At 55.9% G+C, this 19,038-nt stretch overlaps 10 protein-coding genes across 10 annotated transcripts; 4 read left to right on the forward strand and 6 right to left on the reverse strand.

Annotated features, from left to right (window-relative positions):
- Positions 1 to 249: 249 nt before the first annotated feature.
- On the forward strand, positions 250 to 3,210 carry BCV69DRAFT_281876 (phenylalanine ammonia-lyase). Its single transcript, XM_025492147.1, has 5 exons — positions 250 to 780; positions 871 to 1,013; positions 1,078 to 2,160; positions 2,247 to 2,782; positions 2,875 to 3,210. Exons 1-5 carry the CDS (start codon positions 635 to 637, stop codon positions 3,121 to 3,123), a joined length of 2,157 nt encoding a protein of 718 aa, XP_025349128.1. The 5' UTR covers positions 250 to 634; the 3' UTR covers positions 3,124 to 3,210.
- A 17-nt stretch (positions 3,211 to 3,227) lies between these two features.
- Positions 3,228 to 5,063, reverse strand: BCV69DRAFT_289874 (terpenoid synthase; the record flags this gene model as incomplete). Its single annotated transcript, XM_025493683.1, has 3 exons — positions 4,019 to 5,063; positions 3,546 to 3,721; positions 3,228 to 3,287 (listed from the first exon to the last, which is right to left on the reverse strand). Exons 1-3 carry the CDS (start codon positions 4,971 to 4,973, stop codon positions 3,228 to 3,230), a joined length of 1,191 nt encoding a protein of 396 aa, XP_025349129.1. The 5' UTR covers positions 4,974 to 5,063.
- A 130-nt stretch (positions 5,064 to 5,193) lies between these two features.
- BCV69DRAFT_281877 (RNA polymerase) lies at positions 5,194 to 6,410 on the forward strand. The gene is made up of 3 exons (XM_025492148.1): positions 5,194 to 5,360; positions 5,491 to 5,729; positions 5,877 to 6,410. The coding sequence occupies exons 1-3, from the start codon at positions 5,285 to 5,287 to the stop codon at positions 6,018 to 6,020; spliced, it is 459 nt and encodes a 152-aa protein (XP_025349130.1). The 5' UTR covers positions 5,194 to 5,284; the 3' UTR covers positions 6,021 to 6,410.
- BCV69DRAFT_238995 (hypothetical protein) lies at positions 6,228 to 6,551 on the reverse strand (the record flags this gene model as incomplete). Its single annotated transcript, XM_025489970.1, has 1 exon — positions 6,228 to 6,551. A coding segment is annotated over one exon (324 nt), but the record flags the coding sequence as incomplete, so codon positions are not given.
- A 114-nt stretch (positions 6,552 to 6,665) lies between these two features.
- BCV69DRAFT_240706 (S-adenosyl-L-methionine-dependent methyltransferase) lies at positions 6,666 to 7,581 on the reverse strand (the record flags this gene model as incomplete). Its single annotated transcript, XM_025490001.1, has 2 exons — positions 6,666 to 6,969; positions 7,043 to 7,581. Coding segments are annotated over 2 exons (843 nt in total), but the record flags the coding sequence as incomplete, so codon positions are not given.
- Positions 7,582 to 7,808: 227 nt separating this feature from the next.
- BCV69DRAFT_311669 (DNA ligase/mRNA capping enzyme) lies at positions 7,809 to 9,589 on the forward strand. The gene is made up of 2 exons (XM_025494876.1): positions 7,809 to 8,954; positions 9,047 to 9,589. Exons 1-2 carry the CDS (start codon positions 7,861 to 7,863, stop codon positions 9,477 to 9,479), a joined length of 1,527 nt encoding a protein of 508 aa, XP_025349133.1. The 5' UTR covers positions 7,809 to 7,860; the 3' UTR covers positions 9,480 to 9,589.
- BCV69DRAFT_281881 (hypothetical protein) lies at positions 9,491 to 11,249 on the reverse strand. The gene is made up of 2 exons (XM_025492149.1): positions 10,303 to 11,249; positions 9,491 to 10,231 (listed from the first exon to the last, which is right to left on the reverse strand). Exons 1-2 carry the CDS (start codon positions 11,151 to 11,153, stop codon positions 9,628 to 9,630), a joined length of 1,455 nt encoding a protein of 484 aa, XP_025349134.1. The 5' UTR covers positions 11,154 to 11,249; the 3' UTR covers positions 9,491 to 9,627.
- Positions 11,250 to 11,538: 289 nt separating this feature from the next.
- BCV69DRAFT_298172 (hypothetical protein) lies at positions 11,539 to 14,268 on the forward strand (the record flags this gene model as incomplete). The annotated part of the gene is made up of 4 exons (XM_025494189.1): positions 11,539 to 11,626; positions 11,709 to 12,586; positions 12,668 to 14,113; positions 14,197 to 14,268. 4 exons carry the CDS (start codon positions 11,539 to 11,541, stop codon positions 14,266 to 14,268), a joined length of 2,484 nt encoding a protein of 827 aa, XP_025349135.1.
- A 239-nt stretch (positions 14,269 to 14,507) lies between these two features.
- Positions 14,508 to 15,656, reverse strand: BCV69DRAFT_268609 (putative clathrin coat assembly protein ap17). The gene is made up of 3 exons (XM_025490870.1): positions 15,203 to 15,656; positions 14,819 to 15,077; positions 14,508 to 14,705 (listed from the first exon to the last, which is right to left on the reverse strand). The coding sequence occupies exons 1-3, from the start codon at positions 15,356 to 15,358 to the stop codon at positions 14,689 to 14,691; spliced, it is 432 nt and encodes a 143-aa protein (XP_025349136.1). The 5' UTR covers positions 15,359 to 15,656; the 3' UTR covers positions 14,508 to 14,688.
- A 35-nt stretch (positions 15,657 to 15,691) lies between these two features.
- On the reverse strand, positions 15,692 to 18,907 carry BCV69DRAFT_281884 (hypothetical protein). The gene is made up of 7 exons (XM_025492150.1): positions 18,383 to 18,907; positions 17,513 to 18,315; positions 17,344 to 17,449; positions 17,069 to 17,280; positions 16,664 to 16,996; positions 16,506 to 16,584; positions 15,692 to 16,431 (listed from the first exon to the last, which is right to left on the reverse strand). The coding sequence occupies exons 1-7, from the start codon at positions 18,848 to 18,850 to the stop codon at positions 15,829 to 15,831; spliced, it is 2,604 nt and encodes an 867-aa protein (XP_025349137.1). The 5' UTR covers positions 18,851 to 18,907; the 3' UTR covers positions 15,692 to 15,828.
- Positions 18,908 to 19,038: the final 131 nt, after the last annotated feature.

The following is a 19,038-nucleotide window of genomic DNA, read 5'->3' on the forward strand; positions in this document are numbered from 1 at the left end:
GGGGCCGGGAATGTCTCCGCTTCTGCACCGCTGTCCGGATCTAAATGGGGCTCAGACGGCACACGGACCAGCCTAGGCCTGCCTGCCGGGTGCCTGCATCTGGAGCTGCCACTGCACCCGACTCCGAGCCAAGCCACCCCCGCCTCGGATTCCTCGGCCCCGCACTCGGCCGAGGGGAGCGCCAGGGGGGGTCAGCTGATCCATGCACCACTCACTGCCTTTAGTCACAAAGGTTGACTCGCACGCGCTCCTCCCCTCCATCCATCAAGGTCATGGTGAATGACTAAACTCACCATACTCCGTGTCACGGTGTACCGTGAAGTATTCTTGAAAGCTTCCATCTCCTCCTTGCTCCTATCGTGCCTGATGTCTCACTATCATAGCGCGATACGCTCACTTGCCGAGGCGAGGGAGCAAAGTGGGGCAACTTGGATATATAAGGGTGGTCTGTGTGTGAGGTCAAGCCCCTCTGGCTGCACAGCTTATTAGACGTACACTTCAGCTCCCCTCGATTGCTTGCCTCACTAGCCATCATTCACTCCTCAACCTCGCTCCTGCTGACTAGCCCCTCCTATCCACGTCCTTCACTCTCTCCTACGCCCCTGCTCTCACCATCACCACCTGCCCGCCCACCATGCCCTCCGCACCTCAGCTCGGCTTTCTCAACACCACCTCTCAGGGGTGGTCGGAGCTCAGACTCCTCACCACCCAGACCACCGCCGCCTCGGTCAATCTTGACGGACAGGGTCTCACCATCTCGCAGATTGTGGCCGCCGCAAGGTAAGCTGTCTAGCTGCACATGTTTCCGATGATGCAGACTACTTGCACTGCATGCGCATCTATGCTGATAGATTCCTCTCCCTGCTATAGATACGGGGCCAAGGTCTCTTTGGGATTCGAGACCAACGCCGAGGCACGAGCCAAAATCGACGCCGCAGTCAAGTGTCTCAACGACAAGCTCGACGCGGGAGAATCCTTGTACGGCATCAATACCGGATTCGGAGGTAGTGCAGGTGAGCGAGAGCAAATAGAAAAGCACTTTTCGGGGCTGTCTGCTGACGACTGTTCCTTCTCCAGATTCTCGCACGAACAATCCCAAGGCCTTGCAGCTCGCACTGCTTCAGCATCAGCAATGTGGTCTGCTTGAGCTGCCCCAGACCTCTTCTTACTCTACCCCGTCCGGAGCCGCTGCGTCTCTCAGTCTGTCAGAGGAGAAACTCTCCATGCCTGAGGCCTGGGTCCGCGCTGCCATTGCCGTACGCCTCAACTCCCTTGTCCGAGGTCACTCGGGCGTGCGCGTAGAGGTACTGCGAACCATGGCCGCGTTGCTGGAGCATAATATCACCCCCGTCGTTCCACTGCGAGGCTCCATCTCCGCCAGTGGGGACCTGTCGCCATTGAGCTACATCGCTGGCTGTCTTGCAGGCGAGGACGGGATCCAGGTTTGGATCGATGGACCTGACGGCGCGAGAATCAAAGTACCCAGCTCCAAGGGTCTGGCCCAGTACAAGCTTGAGCCCGTGCGCTTCCATCCCAAGGAGGCTCTTGGCATCCTCAACGGTACTGCTGTCTCTGCCGGTGTAGGAGCACTTGTACTTCATGACGCCGCCAATTTGGCGATGCTCACGCACATCACTACCGCCATGGCTGTTGAAGCAAGCACTGCCACCGATGCTTCCTTTGCTGCCTTTATTGGTGAGGAGTGCCGCCCTCACCCCGGTCAGATCGAATCGGCATCTACCATCTTCGGTCTGCTCAAGGGTAGTAAGCTCGCAACCCATTTGACCGACGAAGGCATTCACTTGCTCAGGGACGAAGACGAAGGATCACTCCGCCAGGATCGATACCCCCTGCGCACTGCTTCTCAATTCATGGGCCCTCTCCTCGAAGACATTCTTGCCTCTTGGAAGTCGCTCAACATCGAGCTCAATTCGACAACTGATAATCCCCTCATCTCCGTCCGGGAGAACACCATCCACCACGGCGGTAACTTCCAGGCGAGCTCAGTCACTACTGCCGTCGAGAAGACTAGGCTTGCCCTGGCTCTCTTTGGAAAGCTCACCTTTGCGCAGGCTACGGAGCTGATCAATCCCGCTATGAATAGAGGTCTGAACGCCAACTTGAGCGCTACTGACCCCTCTCTGAACTTCCACTGCAAAGGTGAGTCATTGTTGCACGTACGGCAGTGGCGCAGACTTCAATGGAAGGAGTTGATTCTGACACTTGAGTTTCGGTCGCAATCACAGGTGTCGATATCGCGCTTGCAGCTGTCACTTCGGAGCTGCAATTCCTTGGTAGCCCCGTATCGACGTACATCCAGCCAGCCGAAATGTCCAATCAGGCCGTCAACTCACTTGCCTTGATCTCTGCACGTTACACGGTCCACTCCATCAATGCGCTCCAGCAGCTTCTCGCCTGGACACTCTATCTCCTCTGCCAGGCCCTCGATCTCCGAGCTCTGCAGCGCACTCTCGCCTCTCAACTATCGACACAGATTTCCAATTCCATCTCGAAGCATTTTTCCACCTGGATTGAACAGCCCGACCAGACCGATCTTTCTGCAAAGGTCTTTTCGAGACTGCAGAAGAGGATGGACGAGACGAGCGCTAGAGACTTGGAAGCTCGTCTCCTGGAGAGCTATCAGATGGCCGGCTTTGAGATCCACAAGTTCTTTGCTGGCCTACCCTCGGGAGGTGGATCAGACCCGCTGCGAAACATCCTGTCGTGGAGGGATGAGAGTGTGCAGGAGACCAAGGAACTCTACAGGAAGACTACCCTGGAGGTGAGGTTGAGCTGAGCTCGCCTGTTACACATGTTGGCGCTGGCGCAACATACACTGACTTTTTGCTTCCATCGCTTCTGCGCCTTTCTCAGTTCCTCGAGTCTCCTCAAGCCTGCCACGCCTCCTCTTTGCTTGGCTCGACACGTCCTGTGTACGAGTTTATCCGTCGTACCCTCGGAGTGGGCATGCACGGCATTGACAACTACCATGAATTTGCAGATGTAGAGGCTTTTGGGAAGCGACCTACCATTGGAGAGGGCGTGAGTGTGATTCTTGAGAGTCTAAGGAATGGTGATTTGTTCAAGGTGCTCTTTGAGGAGGGAGTACTGCTTGCAAAGTGAGATCGGGATAGGTAGTGGGAGAGGAGATGGATGAAGTATACCACAAGAAGAGGAGGAGGGGAGGTGGAGGCTGTATTCGCGTTGCGCTGTAGACTTCATTTTAGCTAGACTTCAATCGAAGACTCTCTATGCTCAACACCAGCTTCACAGTCGCCAGACATTGGCTAGGGATAGGCAGTATATTGCACTACACTTGTCTACAGCTGTCCGCTACCGTCATAGGCTCTATTCCCCTCTTGCTCCTCCCCATCCTCGTCTTCCCACCATCCAGCCTTCAACGCCTCCAGTATCCTCCTGAGCTGCTCATTCCTTCCAACTCCCGCCCCTCCCATCTCCTCCCCCACCCCTTCAACATCAGGCCCTCCTCTGCTCCTCCCACTCTCCCCACCTTGCCGACTCGCAACCGCGAACAGCATCTCCACCCGATCCACCTCGATTTCAATCACCCTGTACAATTCGCGCATCACCTCTCTGCAGTAGGCAAAGGACCCCGTCACGTGTCGCAGGTAGGAGACGGCGTATCGCTTTAGGTGCTCGTCTGTTGGGCGGGAGGAGAGGATCGAGAGGAGTTGACGATTGGGAGCAGGGCCGGGACCGACTCCACCGGAGAGGGAGGCGGAGAAAGAGGCAGAGGCGGGGGCGGGAGTAGGGGCGGGGCGGGAGCTCCTGGAGTGCGGCCTAGAGGGTGTGTTGGAGGTGTTGAAGGTTGCTTGAGGTAAGAGGGGTGGAGGTGGGAGAGAGACGTTAAAAAGATGGGGAGAGTCGAGGGCTGTACGAGGTGCTGCCCCACCTGTCTGTGTCTGCCTCGACGTTTGCCTCGAAGATCGTTCGTGTGTCCTCGCAGGCCCAGTCTCTCCACTGCCGGCCGCCCCGCTGCCGCCGCCACTGCCACCACCACTCCAGCGGATCCCGTGGATCATGGGAAAGCTGAATTTTCCTTCTGTCAGGTCTTCTGCAAACCCCTTGTTCTGCGCATAGCTCTCCGCCGAGAGGTTCATATAGTCATCACGGATCTGGAAGAGTAGGCCGATGAGGTCCAGGAGAGGAAGCAGGTCTGGAGATCCAGCCCGGCCTTCTTCGTCGGTCTTTCCCTCGTTGGCCGAGAGGGACATGGGGGACGGAGCAGCGTCTGGATACAGCGGAGACCAGATCATCATCAGGCCTCCGGCGATGCGCAGTAGTCCGCCCGTCTTGTTGCGCACCATCTCCACGTACTCCTCTTCGGTAGGACATGTGAGGGTGTCCCGCCATAGTAAATCCAAGCCTTGCCCGCGGTGCAGATTGATCATCTCTTCGACGAGGAGCCGCTCGGATTGAGTCGCCTTGCTCGTGGACGATGAGGATGAAGATGCCGCTCCGAGTGAGCTTTCCGCAGGCGTGCTGCTACCGCTTCCGGGCTCGCTGCCCATGGCCTCTACCTCCTTGAACACAAGGAAGTATACGTAATTGGCCGTATTCAGCACTTGAGGCGTACCATACACCTTGTGGGCTACGGGCAATCCTCTCCGTAGATCTGAATTGTCCTCGACATCATCCATCAGCAAGCTCGCAGTGTGCAGCATATCCACCACCTTGCGCACGCGCCTCAGCCGGCGCTCGGGGACCTGCAACCAGAAGTTGAAGGCGTCGATGAGTTTTGAGCGAATCTCTTTTCCAGGGCGGGAAGCAAGATAGGCGTAGGGCTCAAGAAGGGAGCGCTCACTCGAGGTGGACCACATTGATCCGGGAGGGTGGGAGGAGAGGTGCGTCCGGATTGTCCTGTACCATGGCGCTGATGAGGAGGAGGAGGTATCATCCAGACCCTTCGAAGATGACGCTACCGGCGAGGCATCCTGCTGAGATGCCATCATTGTCTGCACTGACTTCGAACTTCCCAAGACTATCAGGCTTGTGGGGAATGCTGGTACGCGGTAGAGGACGTGGAGGATGTCAAATGCCCGAGCGAGTGAGCAATGCGGACGGACCCTTGATCCGGCTTGCTCCCTTTCCGCCCTCGCCCTTCTCGGAACGGAAGAAAGCACTGCTCCATTCGGGCCAAAAATCCACTGCTTCCTTCCGCGTTCCTTCTACTCACCCTTTCGTTCTGCCTCTGTGGTCTGCATTCTGCCATACTTCCCTCGTACCCTCTTTCCCCGTTCACTGTACTTCTCTAGTTGCAGTCATGTCGGAGACTGTCCTCTTCGATGCTCAGTTCCAGGTCAAGGCGATTGACCCTGATGGAAAGAAGTTCGACCGAGGTGAGTAGAGTAGCCAAGGAAGAAGACATACAAGGAGTTGATCGACTGCAGCAGTTGCTGTCGTTTCAAGCTAAGTCTGCTGACTCTTCAATACTACCACGCTTCCCAACGCTCGCCTGAAAATCTCAAGTCTCACGAATTGTAGCCTCCTCCACAACGCTGGAGATGGACCTCTCGTTGGACGTAGCAACGGACATCTATCCCATCTCCCCCTCGCAATCCTTTTCCTTCCAGCTCGTATCTACACTCCACCCCGCTGGGTCGGGCAATGCGAATGGTACAGATGGAGCCGGTGCAGCTAGCAAAGAGGTCTGGCGGCAAGGGGCTGGAGGTATTGCAGAAGATTGGGACTATGTTATGTACGGAAAGGTGAGTCACGAATGCTCAGAAAGGGGAACTTCTGAGTACCCACGACGACGGAGCGTATCAGGATGCCCTGCTGTGTCTAGCCCTCTGAGTCCTCTGTAGCTGTTCGTGAGTCTGACACAGTAATCGACCTCCCCTCGCCGTTGGCAGATCTACAAGTACGATGAGGGCGCCTCGTCAGACTCCGTGACAGTGTACGGCTCGTTTGGCGGACTTCTCATGGCTCTCACTGGCAGCTACAGGCATTTCAGCAACGTCACCGTGGGAAGCAACGTCTACCTCCTTGTGAGGTAATGGAAGCAATGGAGAAAAGAATGGGTCATTCTGGAGGGTAAGGGGGCCAAGTGTGGCCACTGTATAGTATCGTAATTCAAAGGCCTCCTCAGATAGAGACTCTCAAACACGCTTATCGCTCTTCGAAATAACCAAAGACGTAGGCAGAGTATCGTGGGTGATTGATGGTAGCAGGTCCGTGTGCGCTGTTCGTGTACTTCGACGGGTCTACGCATATGCCGCTGGATCGGTAGGCCAGCCCGCAACATACCCCCGCTGGGGACGATTGCCACCTCTTTCTTCCCTTTCCGCCGCCTGTGAGTTGCCTACTTTGACCGCCACCTTAACCACATCATCTCCCTTGATCATGACCATGCCCACAAACCTCGAGCTCTCCGACCCTCCGTCCTCCACCCTCAACTCATTCGTCTGCGAGAGGATGATGTTCATCCCGTCGTCGACGCACAGAAAGGTCCCCTCAAAGATCCTCCCGTCCGGAATGGTAACGCGGACGGTCTGATTGATAAAGTCTGATTGTATCCGATCGGCGGCTTCTTTGGCTCGAGGTGAATCGGAGGAGACGGTAGCGAATTTCTCCACAAGGGCTGGATCAATCGCGATGGGACCAGGGGTAGTGGGCACTGATGCAAGCGATGTCACCGGCGAAAGTCCCTTCGCAGGAGGCTTGATGGCTTTGACTCTCAATCGGACGTACATGACGCTCCACTGTTTCTTGATAGGGTCGTACATGTCCGGCCTCAAGAGATCCTCTAGCTCTTGTACAGCCTCCTCGCGCTCTTCAGACGGTAGTGCATTCAGGAGAGGTCCTCCGAAGGCGGTCAGCCAGCCCCGTAGACCTGTTGTGAGCGGAGTCAGGCGCGGCACTAGCTCTACAGAGAGAATCTGGAATGGCGGGTCCAGATTCGACGAGGTCAGCAGTGCAGCATAGCCTTCGTCTGTGGGAAAGTACCTGCGGGATATGAGAGGGAGACTAGGCTTGAGTCGAAGGATCTACCCCAACGTAAGTCGTACAGTTGACTCACCAAGGATCAAACTCGTCTGGGTCAAGTCCTCTCTTCCTGAGTACCTGATGCAGGCCGCCACGAACGCCAACGACGTTGGTGAAGCCTCCAAACTCTGCTGCGAGTACACCTCCCGGCTTTAGTGCCTTGTGCACCCCCTCTATCACACCCATCGGCGACGCTTTCATCCAATGGATGGCAGCATTGCTGAAAACTCTATCGAACCGCCCCTCGAGACCGTGCTCCGTAATGTACGTGGACAGTGCACAGCCATCTGCTTGGTCGTATTGAATCCGTGCTGATCCCCCAATATCATCACTGCTGTTCTCCTTGCGCGCAGCTTGGATCATATCAGCCGATGCGTCAACACCAAAGACAGAGCCTTTCGCCCCGACTATGGACCCAATTCCCTTGGTGAGCTCACCAGACCCGCAGCCAAGATCTAAGATGTGTTCGCCGGGCTGGGCGTCGAGGAGGCCGAGTACGGCGGCCGTGTACTTGTTGCTGAATACGAAGCTGGCATTTGTGCGGTAGGCTGTAGCGTCCTCTGATCTATGATAGTCAGACTGAGGAGGCGCAGTCGCAGCAGCTCCTGCAGTCATGTCTAGCTGAGAGGTAGATTGTTTCAAATGGTATGTGAGTCGTAGCTAGGAGTCACGCAGGGATTGTGTCAAGAACATGTGTGACTCGGCTCGCACGATTCGGACTTCCGTCCGAACGGAAGGAGCCACGTGCAAATTCCCGAAGCGAGGCCCAAGTCTTGCGCCTTCGTCACCACTTCCGTTCATACCATCCAGTCGTCCGTGTCTCCTGTCATAGACGGCTCTTTCTCTCGTGTCATGGCCTACGGAGGCTACGTGTCTTCGTATGGGGGCAGCAACGATGCCGGTCCATCGAGCAATCCCTATGGCCATGCGCCCCAGCCACAACAACAAGGTCCTCCTTCCTCGGTCCCTGACATTCCCGGCATACGTGCCGATCCCGAGGCGGAGACGTTCCTCAGACGACACGTCTCGAACCTGACCGGAACCTTTGGCAGCCGCTTTCCGGGAGCTCAGCCTGTCTCATTCACCAAGAGGAGCTTGGACATGCTCCTTCACCAGGACTTTTGGGTGTGTGAGAAGTCTGACGGCCAAAGAGTGCTGGTATTCGTCGTTGCAAATGGGGCTACCGGACACCAGGAAGTGTACCTGATCGATCGGAAAAACACATACAAGCTGCAGCGCAACCTCTTTTTCCCTCACTCGGACCCTCAATACTATGTCAAGGATTCGGCTCCGGAAGAGCAGAAGCGGGCGACGTTCATGAGGCAGATGAAGGACGGCCTACCTCTGTACAATGGTTGGCCAGGTTGCAAGGATACGCTACTTGATGGAGAATTGGTGTGGGATGTAGAGAAGAAGACGGGGAGGAGAAGACTGAGGTTGCTACTATTTGATGCACTAGTGGTGGATGGCGTCAACATGAGCATGAGACCGCTGACGAAGAGGTACGGCCGCCTACACAACACCATCTACAAACCCTTTGCCGACTACATGAGCAAAAATCCCATGGCAGTCGCTGAGGCCCCTTTTGAGGTCAAGATCAAGCACATGGATCTAGCCTACGGTATCGATGCCGTCATCCAGCGGATGCCCCTCCTGGAGCACGGCAACGATGGTCTTATCTTCACCGGAATGCATTCAGGCTACACCTTTGGTACCGACAGCAAGATCATCAAATGGAAGCCGCCGTCGGAGAACTCCATCGACTTTGTCTTGCGCTTGAGGTTCCCGCCAGACCCGAGAGTCCCAGGCGGCACCGTTCCGGATCTCAGAGCGAAGCCATTCTTTGTACTGGAAGAGTACATGGGCGATCAAGGATCTGGAAAAATGCGCGAGGCAAATTATGAGCCCTTCGACTGGCTATATCTTGACGACGAGGAATGGGAAGAGTGAGTAGGTCGAGTTTGACGAGCTGCAGACGCATAGGCCACTCTGCTGACGGCTCCTGTTCTTCCTCTTCCTTGCCCTCTCTTCTTACCAGCATGAAGCGCTCCGGTCTCCAATTCGACGACCGCATCGTCGAATGTGTCTGGCAAGCCGGCCGCGGTCCTCCAAACCCCTCAGATCCCTCCGCTCCACGACCTCCCGGCTGGCGTATCCACCGCATCCGCGACGACAAGCAGGACGGCAACCACTACAGCATCATCCGCAAGATCATTGGCAGTATCGAGGATGGCGTCGAGGAGGACGAGGTGATTGCTGCTGCTGCGCAAATTCGCTCTCAGTGGAAATCGCAGGAGAGGGAGAAGTTGAGACGAGCGATTGAGCAAGGTGGAGCGGGAATTGTTACTGCAGAAGGGAGGGTGGTGGGAGGTCCGGCGGGGCAGGACGCTTCGCAGGGATATAGCGGGGGTAGTAAGAGGGGACGACCGCCGCCGATGAGGGTAGGGCCGGCAAAGGTGATGAGGCTGTGAGGGAGCCTCAGAGGAGACGGAAGGGTCCCTACAGACAAGGCGACTGTATGACCATGCTGAATCTCGCAAGTTAGCGTATACCAATGCTCTTTCATTGCATCTCCACCTGCATCTACAGACTTTCTCTGCCGCCTGCCCTCCGGACTCCTCACGAGAGGTCTACCTCTTCGCCCGCTTCATCATCGTCATCTGCTCCTGTCCGTCTCGCCGGAGACTGATCCCCACCAAACGAGTTCAGACTGACGTCTTCCATACTCTCACTACCAGTAGAAGGAGCCGTCGTGGCGCTCCTCACGCCTTCTGTCTCAGGAGCAGCAGCGGCGCTTGCCCCACCCGTCGCCTGCTGGCCTTCCTTCTCCTCCGCTTCCTTCTGCTGATCACTCCCTTTCACCTCGCCAGTAGTCCCATCGGACTCGGCATCCTCCATCTTGATCGGCTCCCCATCAGGTCCAGTCGTCTGATCCTCGACTTCTCCAAAGGTCACTGCCGCGCTCCCCGGTTCCTCTCCAGGTGAGATGGTTGCGTCCTGCAGAGGAGGTACACTGGCGGCAGTAGATTCTGTGGCCGGGGTGGCGGAAGTGGTAGAAGCAGAAGCAGGGCCGGGCGCTGCTGAAGCTTCATCTTTTGGTGCGGGTGGTGGAGGGGGAGCGGAGCTGGCTGCTGTCTCTTGTTTGCGGGCTTGGAGGAGGCTGCTGACGGAGGCGACATTAGGCGGCTCCTTGTCAAGGTAGAAGGCAGAAATGGGCATCATCCTGGAATCGAGGAAGAGGCAAGGTAATCAGCGGGGCACTTCTGCAGACACAAAGGCGCATCGCAAACTCACTTTTTGCTCTCGTAACATGCCACGATCCACTCTGGCCGCACAATGGGGATGTTCAGCGCCAGCGCCTTCCTGTACACTGGTCCTTCTCCTCCAGCATTTACTGCGCCATTCGGACCTTGTGGTCCGGCTCTGGCGCGAGGTGAGGTGCAGACATAATGCGTCGTGTCGATCTGCAAGCGCGTAGAGCATTTGGCTCCCATCTTCTCCAGGAGCTGCCTCGTCAAGCTCTCGAGGGCAGAGATCTCCTCTCCATTTTCGAGCGTCTCTCCGCTACCTTGACCCCCACCTCCGACTGCGCCAAAGCATACGGAGATGCCGCTGGTGTTGGTCATGGCGTGTGTTGTGGTGCGAATGGAGTTGCTGGTGAGGGTACCCGCAGACGTCTTGAGTACGAGGTGGAAATTGTACTCTACGCCTACCTCGAGTCCACTCAGCTTTGTACTGGTATTGCTGAGTGGATTGGGAATTGGCGCCAGCCTGCTGCCGTTGCGGTAGATGTCGAGACTGATGAGTTGAGCCGTGGCGAGGGTGAGCTGCGACCACTCTAGTACGACGCTGGTCTGGGTTGTGGCTCTCAGCTTGAGCTCAGGTGCGACTGGAGAGACTGTTCCAAAGGTGTCGAGGATCTCCCGCTGCAGATCGTCAAAGTCTCTCCTGTTGCGCTTCTCCTCGTCGACGTTTCTCTTTACGCTGATCTCCACTACTGATCCTGCCTGAACATCCTGTGGGAGTAGCAGCGAGGGGAACTCGATGAGGGATGCGCGGGCGCCGAGGAGGATGGCCATGCCCGCGTCGAGCTTGCCGACGGTGAACTGCTGCATGCTGGCGGAGGACGAGGATGCGGTGGCCATTGTTGGCTGCTGTACGCGTACTGGTGCGACTTTGTCTAGCTGGTGAGCTGCCATGCGATGCCGCGGAAGCAAGGAAGACGAGTGGTGAGTAAGGATGCGTTGCGTGCGTGTGCGTGTGTGTCTGTGTTGCCCTGCAGCCTGTGCCTGGAATCTCTGGGCGCAAGTCTCCTTGTGCGTGTGTGCGTGGGCCCGAGCGTGGCAGTGGGACCTGAATTGATTTCCCGCCGCCTTTCCGGTGCGACTTTGTGGCCCCTGTTGCTCTTTGCTGCCTGGAATGAGCGCTATTCATCCCTGATCCCTATGTTCGTCCGTCCCCTGGTAACAACTCCTATGATACAAGCAGCTCCTCCTCTCCTCCATCCTCTTTACCATCTGAGAGGACGACATGTCGCCGTATGAGGAACAGGATCGGCCTGGCCCCCAGCCCGTACCTGCAGTCTTACCTCGCAGCTACGACAGCCTTTCCCAACAAGGTGAGCGCCAACAGCAAGCCAGAGTGGCCTCATACCAGATTTTCAGTAGCTGACAGCCTTGATCGATCGATCAACACAACAGAGGTCGATTCGGATCAGCATCGACCCTCTGCGTCGTCCACTCCGCGCATCAATACCGTTAGCTATCGCAATGCCACCATCAAGGCTCAGATTGACACTACGATGGTAGTCGCAGATGTCATCCGGCAGCTGTGCGCCAACGCTCACCTCGGAGTACAGGAGCCACCGGCCCTCTTTGCGCTCAGGGACGACGAAAACGACGAGCTTATAGACGATGGCAACCTTGCAAGGAAGATCGAAGCCGGTCGTAATTTCAAGCTCACCGCATCGCCCTTAATCGAAGCAGCAGAGATGGTGGACAAATTGTGCTCAAGAGAAGACCGTGCGCTCAAGATGGCAACCTACACACTTCAGAAGCTCATTCGCGAACCTGTATTCACAGCAGAATTCCTCAAGAGAGGAGGTCTCAATGAGCTCCTCCTCATCGTACATACCTTTGGTGGTGGTAATACCTTAGCATACGCCCTTACAAGTTGCCAAAATCTTCTGGAGGGCAGCAACGAGGGAATGGAAGGCCTTGATGGTGCTTTCATAGCTCGAGTAGTCCAGATTCTCGTCACGCAGGAGAGAATCAATGTCTGCAGACCGGCCACTGCTATCCTTAAGCGGCTGGTGGTATCCGAAGCGGCTCCCACCCGAGATACTGCCGCCAAAACCTCTGCCCCAAGCTCTAAATTTGGCTTCGAGGCAGTCTACGAGCAAATCTGCAGGGAACCTTCCTTCTTGCCTACCCTCGTCCAGCGCTTGAGCAGCGCTGATGCGACCCTCTGCGTCAACTCGCTCAGTCTGTTAAACAGCCTTGTGGAGCATGCCACGGAGCGTCTCCTGGATTCCCTGGCGACAGAGCTGGAGAGGCTGAAGACCTCGAGCGCAGTAGCAGTGAGTGGCGATAGGCATTGCACAAAATATCAGCGAAGCTTCTGACATTCGATCCACCCTTTGTCTCTGCTTTCTCAACAGCGTCTTATGGACACTAATTGCAGGGCAGAGCTTGCCGCTTCCATCCTCGAGTATCAGACGAACGTTGTCAGAATCTACAAACACCGTCTGCTGACGTCAGTCTCACTCAGCGACAAGCGCCACACCGCAGCCTTGACCTACATCTGGAAGGCAGCATGCATCAACGAAGAGAGTGTCGTGAGGCCGCAGATATCTCAGGATCCTCGGAGCAGCGCCGTTCTGGCAAGCGGCAAGCACAAATGGCGTCGCATTGGCTTTACAAACGAGAACGTCGCCAAAGACTTTGCAAGGTCCGGCTGGCTCGGAGTCGAGTGCTGCGAAGCTTATGTTCGAAGGGACCCTGAAGGCTTTGCCACCCTACTATTGGAGCAGATCAACCGGTCTGAAAGCAAGCGATGTCCATGGGGTCGGGCTGCCATCGAGGTAGTGCAAATTCTGGTCGAGCATTGGGGTATACAAAGCAAGTCAAGTGCGCGCTCCGACTTCACGCCCTTCTTGCTCTCCTTCACTCGCGTTCATCAGCTGGTCCTGCGCTTCTTCTTCCGCATATGGGCAGAGAGCGGGGCTGCTACTGTAGACTTTGAGCGGGTGTCAGCGCTAGTGCAGAGTCAAGTGAAGGTCACTCTTGTCGACGAGGCCACCAAGAGCTGGCTGGATATTGAGAAGAGCTTTGTGGAATCAGAGTACAGCGCAGTCAGGGATCGCCAAATGCGAGAATTGGAGCTCGAAGACGACCTTGAGAACAATTCCTCCGTTCAAGCTTTGAAAGCTAAGCTGCACCGGGAGAATTGGGAGTTCATGCGGCAGCAGAGGGTTCAGTGCCTGCTTGAGGGAGCTTGGTTCCGTGTGGCAGGAAACACACGCTTTGGGTCGGGAGCAGCAGGCGCCAATGCTACAATACCTGGACAAGCAACGCCCAATCGCAAGACAGGAGCGACGAATGGAACCAGGGCGTACCCAAAGCCGTGGAGATTCTACCGTCTAAGTCCCAACAAGCGTCTCTTGCACTTTTGCGAAGCGGATGAGCCTCATGCAGTGCGACATGGGCTAGACGACCTTCCACGCCGCATCGACTTGGCTCAGGTCAATGATCTCGCCCTGCAGTCATGCATCACCGTTCTGGGCTCGATGGGCGAGGAATTGCCTGTTTCGTCAGCTGCAAGTACGACGAATGGCAGTACGAATTACCAACACAGGGCAACAACGACAATCAGCGCGTCAAGCAGCAGTGCGGGCAACTACTCCTTCAGTCTCCTGCGCGCCCCAGGCGACTCGATTGCAGATCTGGTGGCTACGTCTGCGAGTCAGTATAGCGAGTGGGTCGACGGTCTGAGTATGTTGCGCGGGGAGGGCAGCGCGGTCAATACCCAAGAGACGGCAGAGTACATTCAGGCCTTGACGGACATTGCGGTCAAGATTAAGCTGCTGGACTTGACGGGTGAAAAGGTGAGTCAAAGCGAGAGAGGATGGGTAAAGTTGAGCTACTGCAGAGCGCTGATCTTGAGTGTCTTATCTTCCTCGCCCGACAGGTGGAGATCCCAGCTGCCATCCCACAGCCCGGTCTGCCAATGTCTCTGGACTTCTTCTTTGCAGAGCTGTAGCACAAGACCGTCGGTATAGCTGTACTGACCGTGCTAACCTATGCAAGCGGGCCTTGCTTTCGGGGTTGACCATTGCTCTCGATGCCTCTCGTCTGTGTTGTACTAAATATATAGAGTTGTGGTGCCAATTTCACTTCTGACTCCCTCTGTCAGAACACTGCGATTGTCAATCGTCATGCGCTGGCGCTGGCAAGGACGAAGAGACTTGCAGCTGAACACTCAAAGTCAAGCAAGAAAGCGAGCAAGTAAAGCCGTGTCTGTGAGACAGTGCGATTGATGAACGTGAGGAGGAGAGGAGGCTAGAATACAGATGCGAGGGTGACCCGCAGGAGAGGAATGGTATTGGATAGTTTTGAAAGAGGAACCAGCGAAGCATGGTGGAGGGGTATAGGTGACATTAAGTCGTGCTCGCTCCTATAGCTATTCGAGCTTTTCCACTGCAACAGTAAGATCAGTGCCGTGAGAGCAAAGGGAGGTGTAAGCGTCAGGCATGTTCCCACTCGCGAATACAATCATACCCCCTCTCCTCTTCCCTTGTGTCCACACTCACATTGCTCCAACCTCTTCAATACCACACTCTTCGACGTCTCTTCAATTTCTCCCGCCAAGAAAATCTCATCCAAGATTGCATATACCTTGTAGAAATTAAAGACCAGGTCCAATTCGCAAACGTTTCCAAAGAAGGAATCTAGAACTTCTACAAAGAAGTGGATGGCTTCTAGATAGGCTAGCTCGTTGTCGTTTGCGTCTACACAGACACAAAAGAAGAGACCGGCGTACCGACGGTAGACGATCTTGTAGTTGCGGTACTGGAGGAGGGGGGAAGAGGAGGAGTCATGGGAGCGTATCGTGGGGGAAAGCGAGGGGAGGCATAAGCTTCCTTGAACCTTCCTCCCCTCCCTACTCTTCTTCCTCTGTCCCACCCTTCACTCACCTCTACAAAATTACTCTGATACTTTTGGTCTCTCGGAGCAATCAACCTGTGCACTTCGCCTTTTATGCGCACCTGCTCCTCCTCATCGTAAGGTACGTAGAATTTGCTCAGCCGGGATTTGCCTTGACGATTTTGGATTAGGACCAGGCGGATCATTGCTGCTGATGGAGTGGGGGGAAGTGGTAAGGGAAAGAGAAGAGAGGAGAGTGGAGAAGTTGAGGTTGGGTTGGTATGAGGGGAGGGAAGAGGTGCCGGATGAGGGATGGGAGTATATGTATGCGCCACTTGTGGGTAGCGTGCTGGTACGATGAGGATGCGAGCGGCAGCGACTCAGTGCGTGGTGCAGACCAACTTGTTCTTGAGTGGCAGTGATTGAGCTACTAGTGTGAGCTATATCGTCAGTCAAGAAGCAGAGTGTGGTATGGCGAGACTGGAAAGGATGGGTGGAGAGGAGAAGCACAAAGGGACACACACCGGGCGCGACGCATTTCCAAGGATGTGGTCCATGCATTTCTGCCAGTCCAGCCAAAGTGACACGCACAGCCAGAGTCGCCCGCTGCTGCTCGATATGCCTCATCAACCACCTTCGTGGGTACTGCTATCTCCATGCAATATTACAATCTTCGTCAACCATCCGCGCTCGCAGCTGTACCATCACTGGTGACTCTCCTCTTCGTCGTCTCATCCGCCCCCTTGCCATGCTGCGCTGATGCTCCTGCTCTCTGTGCGTACCCATCTGCGCCTACGCCTGCGCCTCCGCTTCCGCCCTTGCCGCCGCTCCACCCAAGCAACGACGCGGTCCAGGAAGCCGCTGCCGACCTGCCCATCTCGCTGCCGCTACCGGCATGTAGGGCTGCTGGTGTGTCTTTGGCTGCATCGTGACCATGACTATGACCATTGGTAGAGGCGAGGACTTTGCTCTCCGTCCCGCCACTGACGCCATTCAGACCGCTGTCCTTCCCTGTGACAGCTGCTGGCAAAGTGGGCAAGACGATTTCCCCTTTGCCCATAGTGCGGTAGCCACGCCGCACCGACGTCAAGGGCTGCGAGACGATCCTGGCGCCAGTCGTCGGTATTGTCGTCGACGTGGAACGATGAGTGGGCGCAGCAGGGCCGCTAGTTGATGTTTCTCCCAGAGTGATGGGAGAGCTCAAGGTCAGCATCAGGTTGTTGAGGTTGGGCAAAGTATGTCGCAGGTCCAGCACAGGGAGGTTATGCACATTCATCAGCTGTCAAGAGGAGCCAGTAGCGCAAAGACCGTCAGTCAAGGCTTCTCACTCCACCGCATACCTGCTTGACTCACCTGCTCTATGTTCTTGTTAAGAAGAAACACTGCGTACTCGAAGCGGTAAGGCTCAGCTCCTTTGGAGTAAAGCGGAAAGCTGTGAGAACGAGATGCAGGCACGATCCTAGTGAGACTTCAGAGCAGCAGCGAACTCGTCTCGATACCCTCCAACTCACCCTCGAGGACCATTCATCAAGCTGATCCCGTCCCGAATCATGGCCCTGCTGCCAGCAGCAGCAATCTCATAATGGACACTGGTATCGAGGTAAGAGCTCAGCAGGAGAACCAGCTGCGCCGTCAAGCCCAGGGCAGCAGCAATGCCTTCTTCATCGACTCTGCTGCGGGACTCGACCAAAGCAAGGGCCGGCGAATTGGGAAGGGGTATGTCGCAAATCGATAAAAGGAGGTCGGAAGGGGAGATGAGCCTGATTGGGTAGATCTCCGAAAGTGTCTCGAGGAGCTGGGTGCGGCGGTTGTGGGTCAGGACACCTTGTCTTGCTATACTACGTCTGAACATGTGAAGAACGGAGTCACGTGAGATGAAGGTCTTGTCTGTCCTGCCGCCAGCGCCTCTTGCTCACCTTAGATGATCAGGCTCCTCTTGGCTAGCCTGCACTTTTGCAGTGTCACTCTGCAGCTGCCGCTTGACAAAGTCCAGTCGAGCTCGTCTACGCGCGAATGCGTCCCTCTTCTCTGCAATAGTGCTTCGCAATTGTCGGATACTGTCGTTCTGTGTGCTGAGGGTATGCTCTATTGCTGAGAGTTTGCCGCGAATGGCAAACGCTCTCCGGGTCTACAGCAGAAAGAGAGAGGTTCAGCTCTGGCGACAGGCTGCAGTGAACATCGATAGACTTACGAGAGCAGGCACCCCAGACGTGGCTGTTAGCAGACGGCCATACGCCTCCCGTTCCCTGGCCAGAGATGAGCTCTCGTCGGCATCTTGCAGTAGCAATTGCAGAACCCTTCGACAGCGTGGCAAGAGTGTCAATTCCTGTCCTGTTCCCCCCTTGCGCGTGTTCACTCACTTGTAAAGGTCGTCTCGCCTGTAGCTCTTGAGCATCCGCGTTTCTCTCTTGCTACGTTCTAGAACTTCTTGCTCCCTCTCCCTCTCCAGTTGCCACGACTGTATCCTCCTCTTCCGTTCGTCTTCTGCTGATATCTTGCTTGACACGGAGCCCTTCCTCTCAAGCTCAGAAGAACCTCTAGTGCCTGCTTTTCCGGCAGGACTGTCCGTGATTGCAGGTACTTCAGGAGTCATCGAAGAGGTCCTTTTCCGCCTCCCTTTCTTCAGGGCTCTGACGGTTCGACTGCTCGAAGTGCGATGCTCAAGTCTCGGTCGTCCTGGCTTGCGGGGAGAGGCGGAGGAGGATAGCTCAAAGGCAGTCTCCGAATCATAGCCCCCATCAATGTCCAGCTCATCTGGCGACTGTCGGCCGAGCCCGCCTACTTCTGGGTCTGAACCTCCGCCTTCATCTTCATCGTGAGATTCGTCTCTCTCCTTGATGCCACTTGTAAGTGACTCTCGTCTAGCCTTTCCTGACGCCTTGCGCACTACTGCCTGTGGTACGAGATAGTATGTCAACGAATCTAGCTCGGGTGCGGAGACATGTAGCTCAACGGGATCCACTGATCGACCAGTGATCTTTCCGTTGCTTTTGCCTGGAAGGGGGCCGCTGCCTGACCCGCTCGCATTGTCCTGCAACAGATTCCCGGCGACCGCCTTCAAAGTCCTGTCCTCGGAAGGAATGCGTGCAGAGCCCCAGATCGAGGGCCGTAGACCCAGGATGAGGGAGTTGGCAGGAAGTCTCCGCATGACGGGAGAAGAGAGCTGTAGGAAGTGTTAAAGTCAGTCATTGGCCCAAGCTCGAAGCCCTCGCCTTTCCGGGCGTACTCACCCCTGTAGGTATTCTCTCCAAGGTACGCAAATCAATCGCCCTCTGCCAACAAAACGACCATCCGGCAGCTTCCCCGTCTTCTGCCTGTGTGGCGTTGCGAGCCCAAGCACTAATATTGAAGAATTGCCGGCCTAAAACGCCCAGTGAGGATGTCTCTGGCCAGCCAGATGAAGAGGAGGATTCACCGGTATCGAAGTAACGCGGATCGACGTTCCAATCGGCATTGACGCAGGGCTGCGAAGGCTCAGTGAGGTATTGAGGGATTCTTCCTTCCACCGTATCAATACCAAGGGAGATGTCAAAGAGGTCCTGAGCATCATCGCTGCTGGAAACGCTGCCAGGTCGGAAGTTACGAAGATGTAGCGAAGCAAGGTGCCGCACCCTCCTATTGCTGGTGGGCTGCCGTAAGTCGGATAGAGAAGGATAGGAGGGGGAAGATGAAGCCTCCTCCTGGCGATGAAGGGGCATTGGTGAGCTGACGCAGGCTACACCACGACCATGAGTAGCTGTAAAGTAGACTGTATTCGCAGCAGCACGACAAGATGATCACAGTTGTGCTACGCCCAGTTCGACCATGCTTGTCGGGTCGGGACTCGAAATGTGGGGGTCGTTGCTCTGAGCACAGACGCGATCGAACCTCCACTGCCGACGCCTTT

This window comes from Pseudomicrostroma glucosiphilum (assembly GCF_003144135.1).
Source record: "Pseudomicrostroma glucosiphilum strain MCA 4718 unplaced genomic scaffold BCV69scaffold_4, whole genome shotgun sequence".
NCBI lineage: Eukaryota > Fungi > Basidiomycota > Exobasidiomycetes > Microstromatales > Microstromataceae > Microstroma > Microstroma glucosiphilum.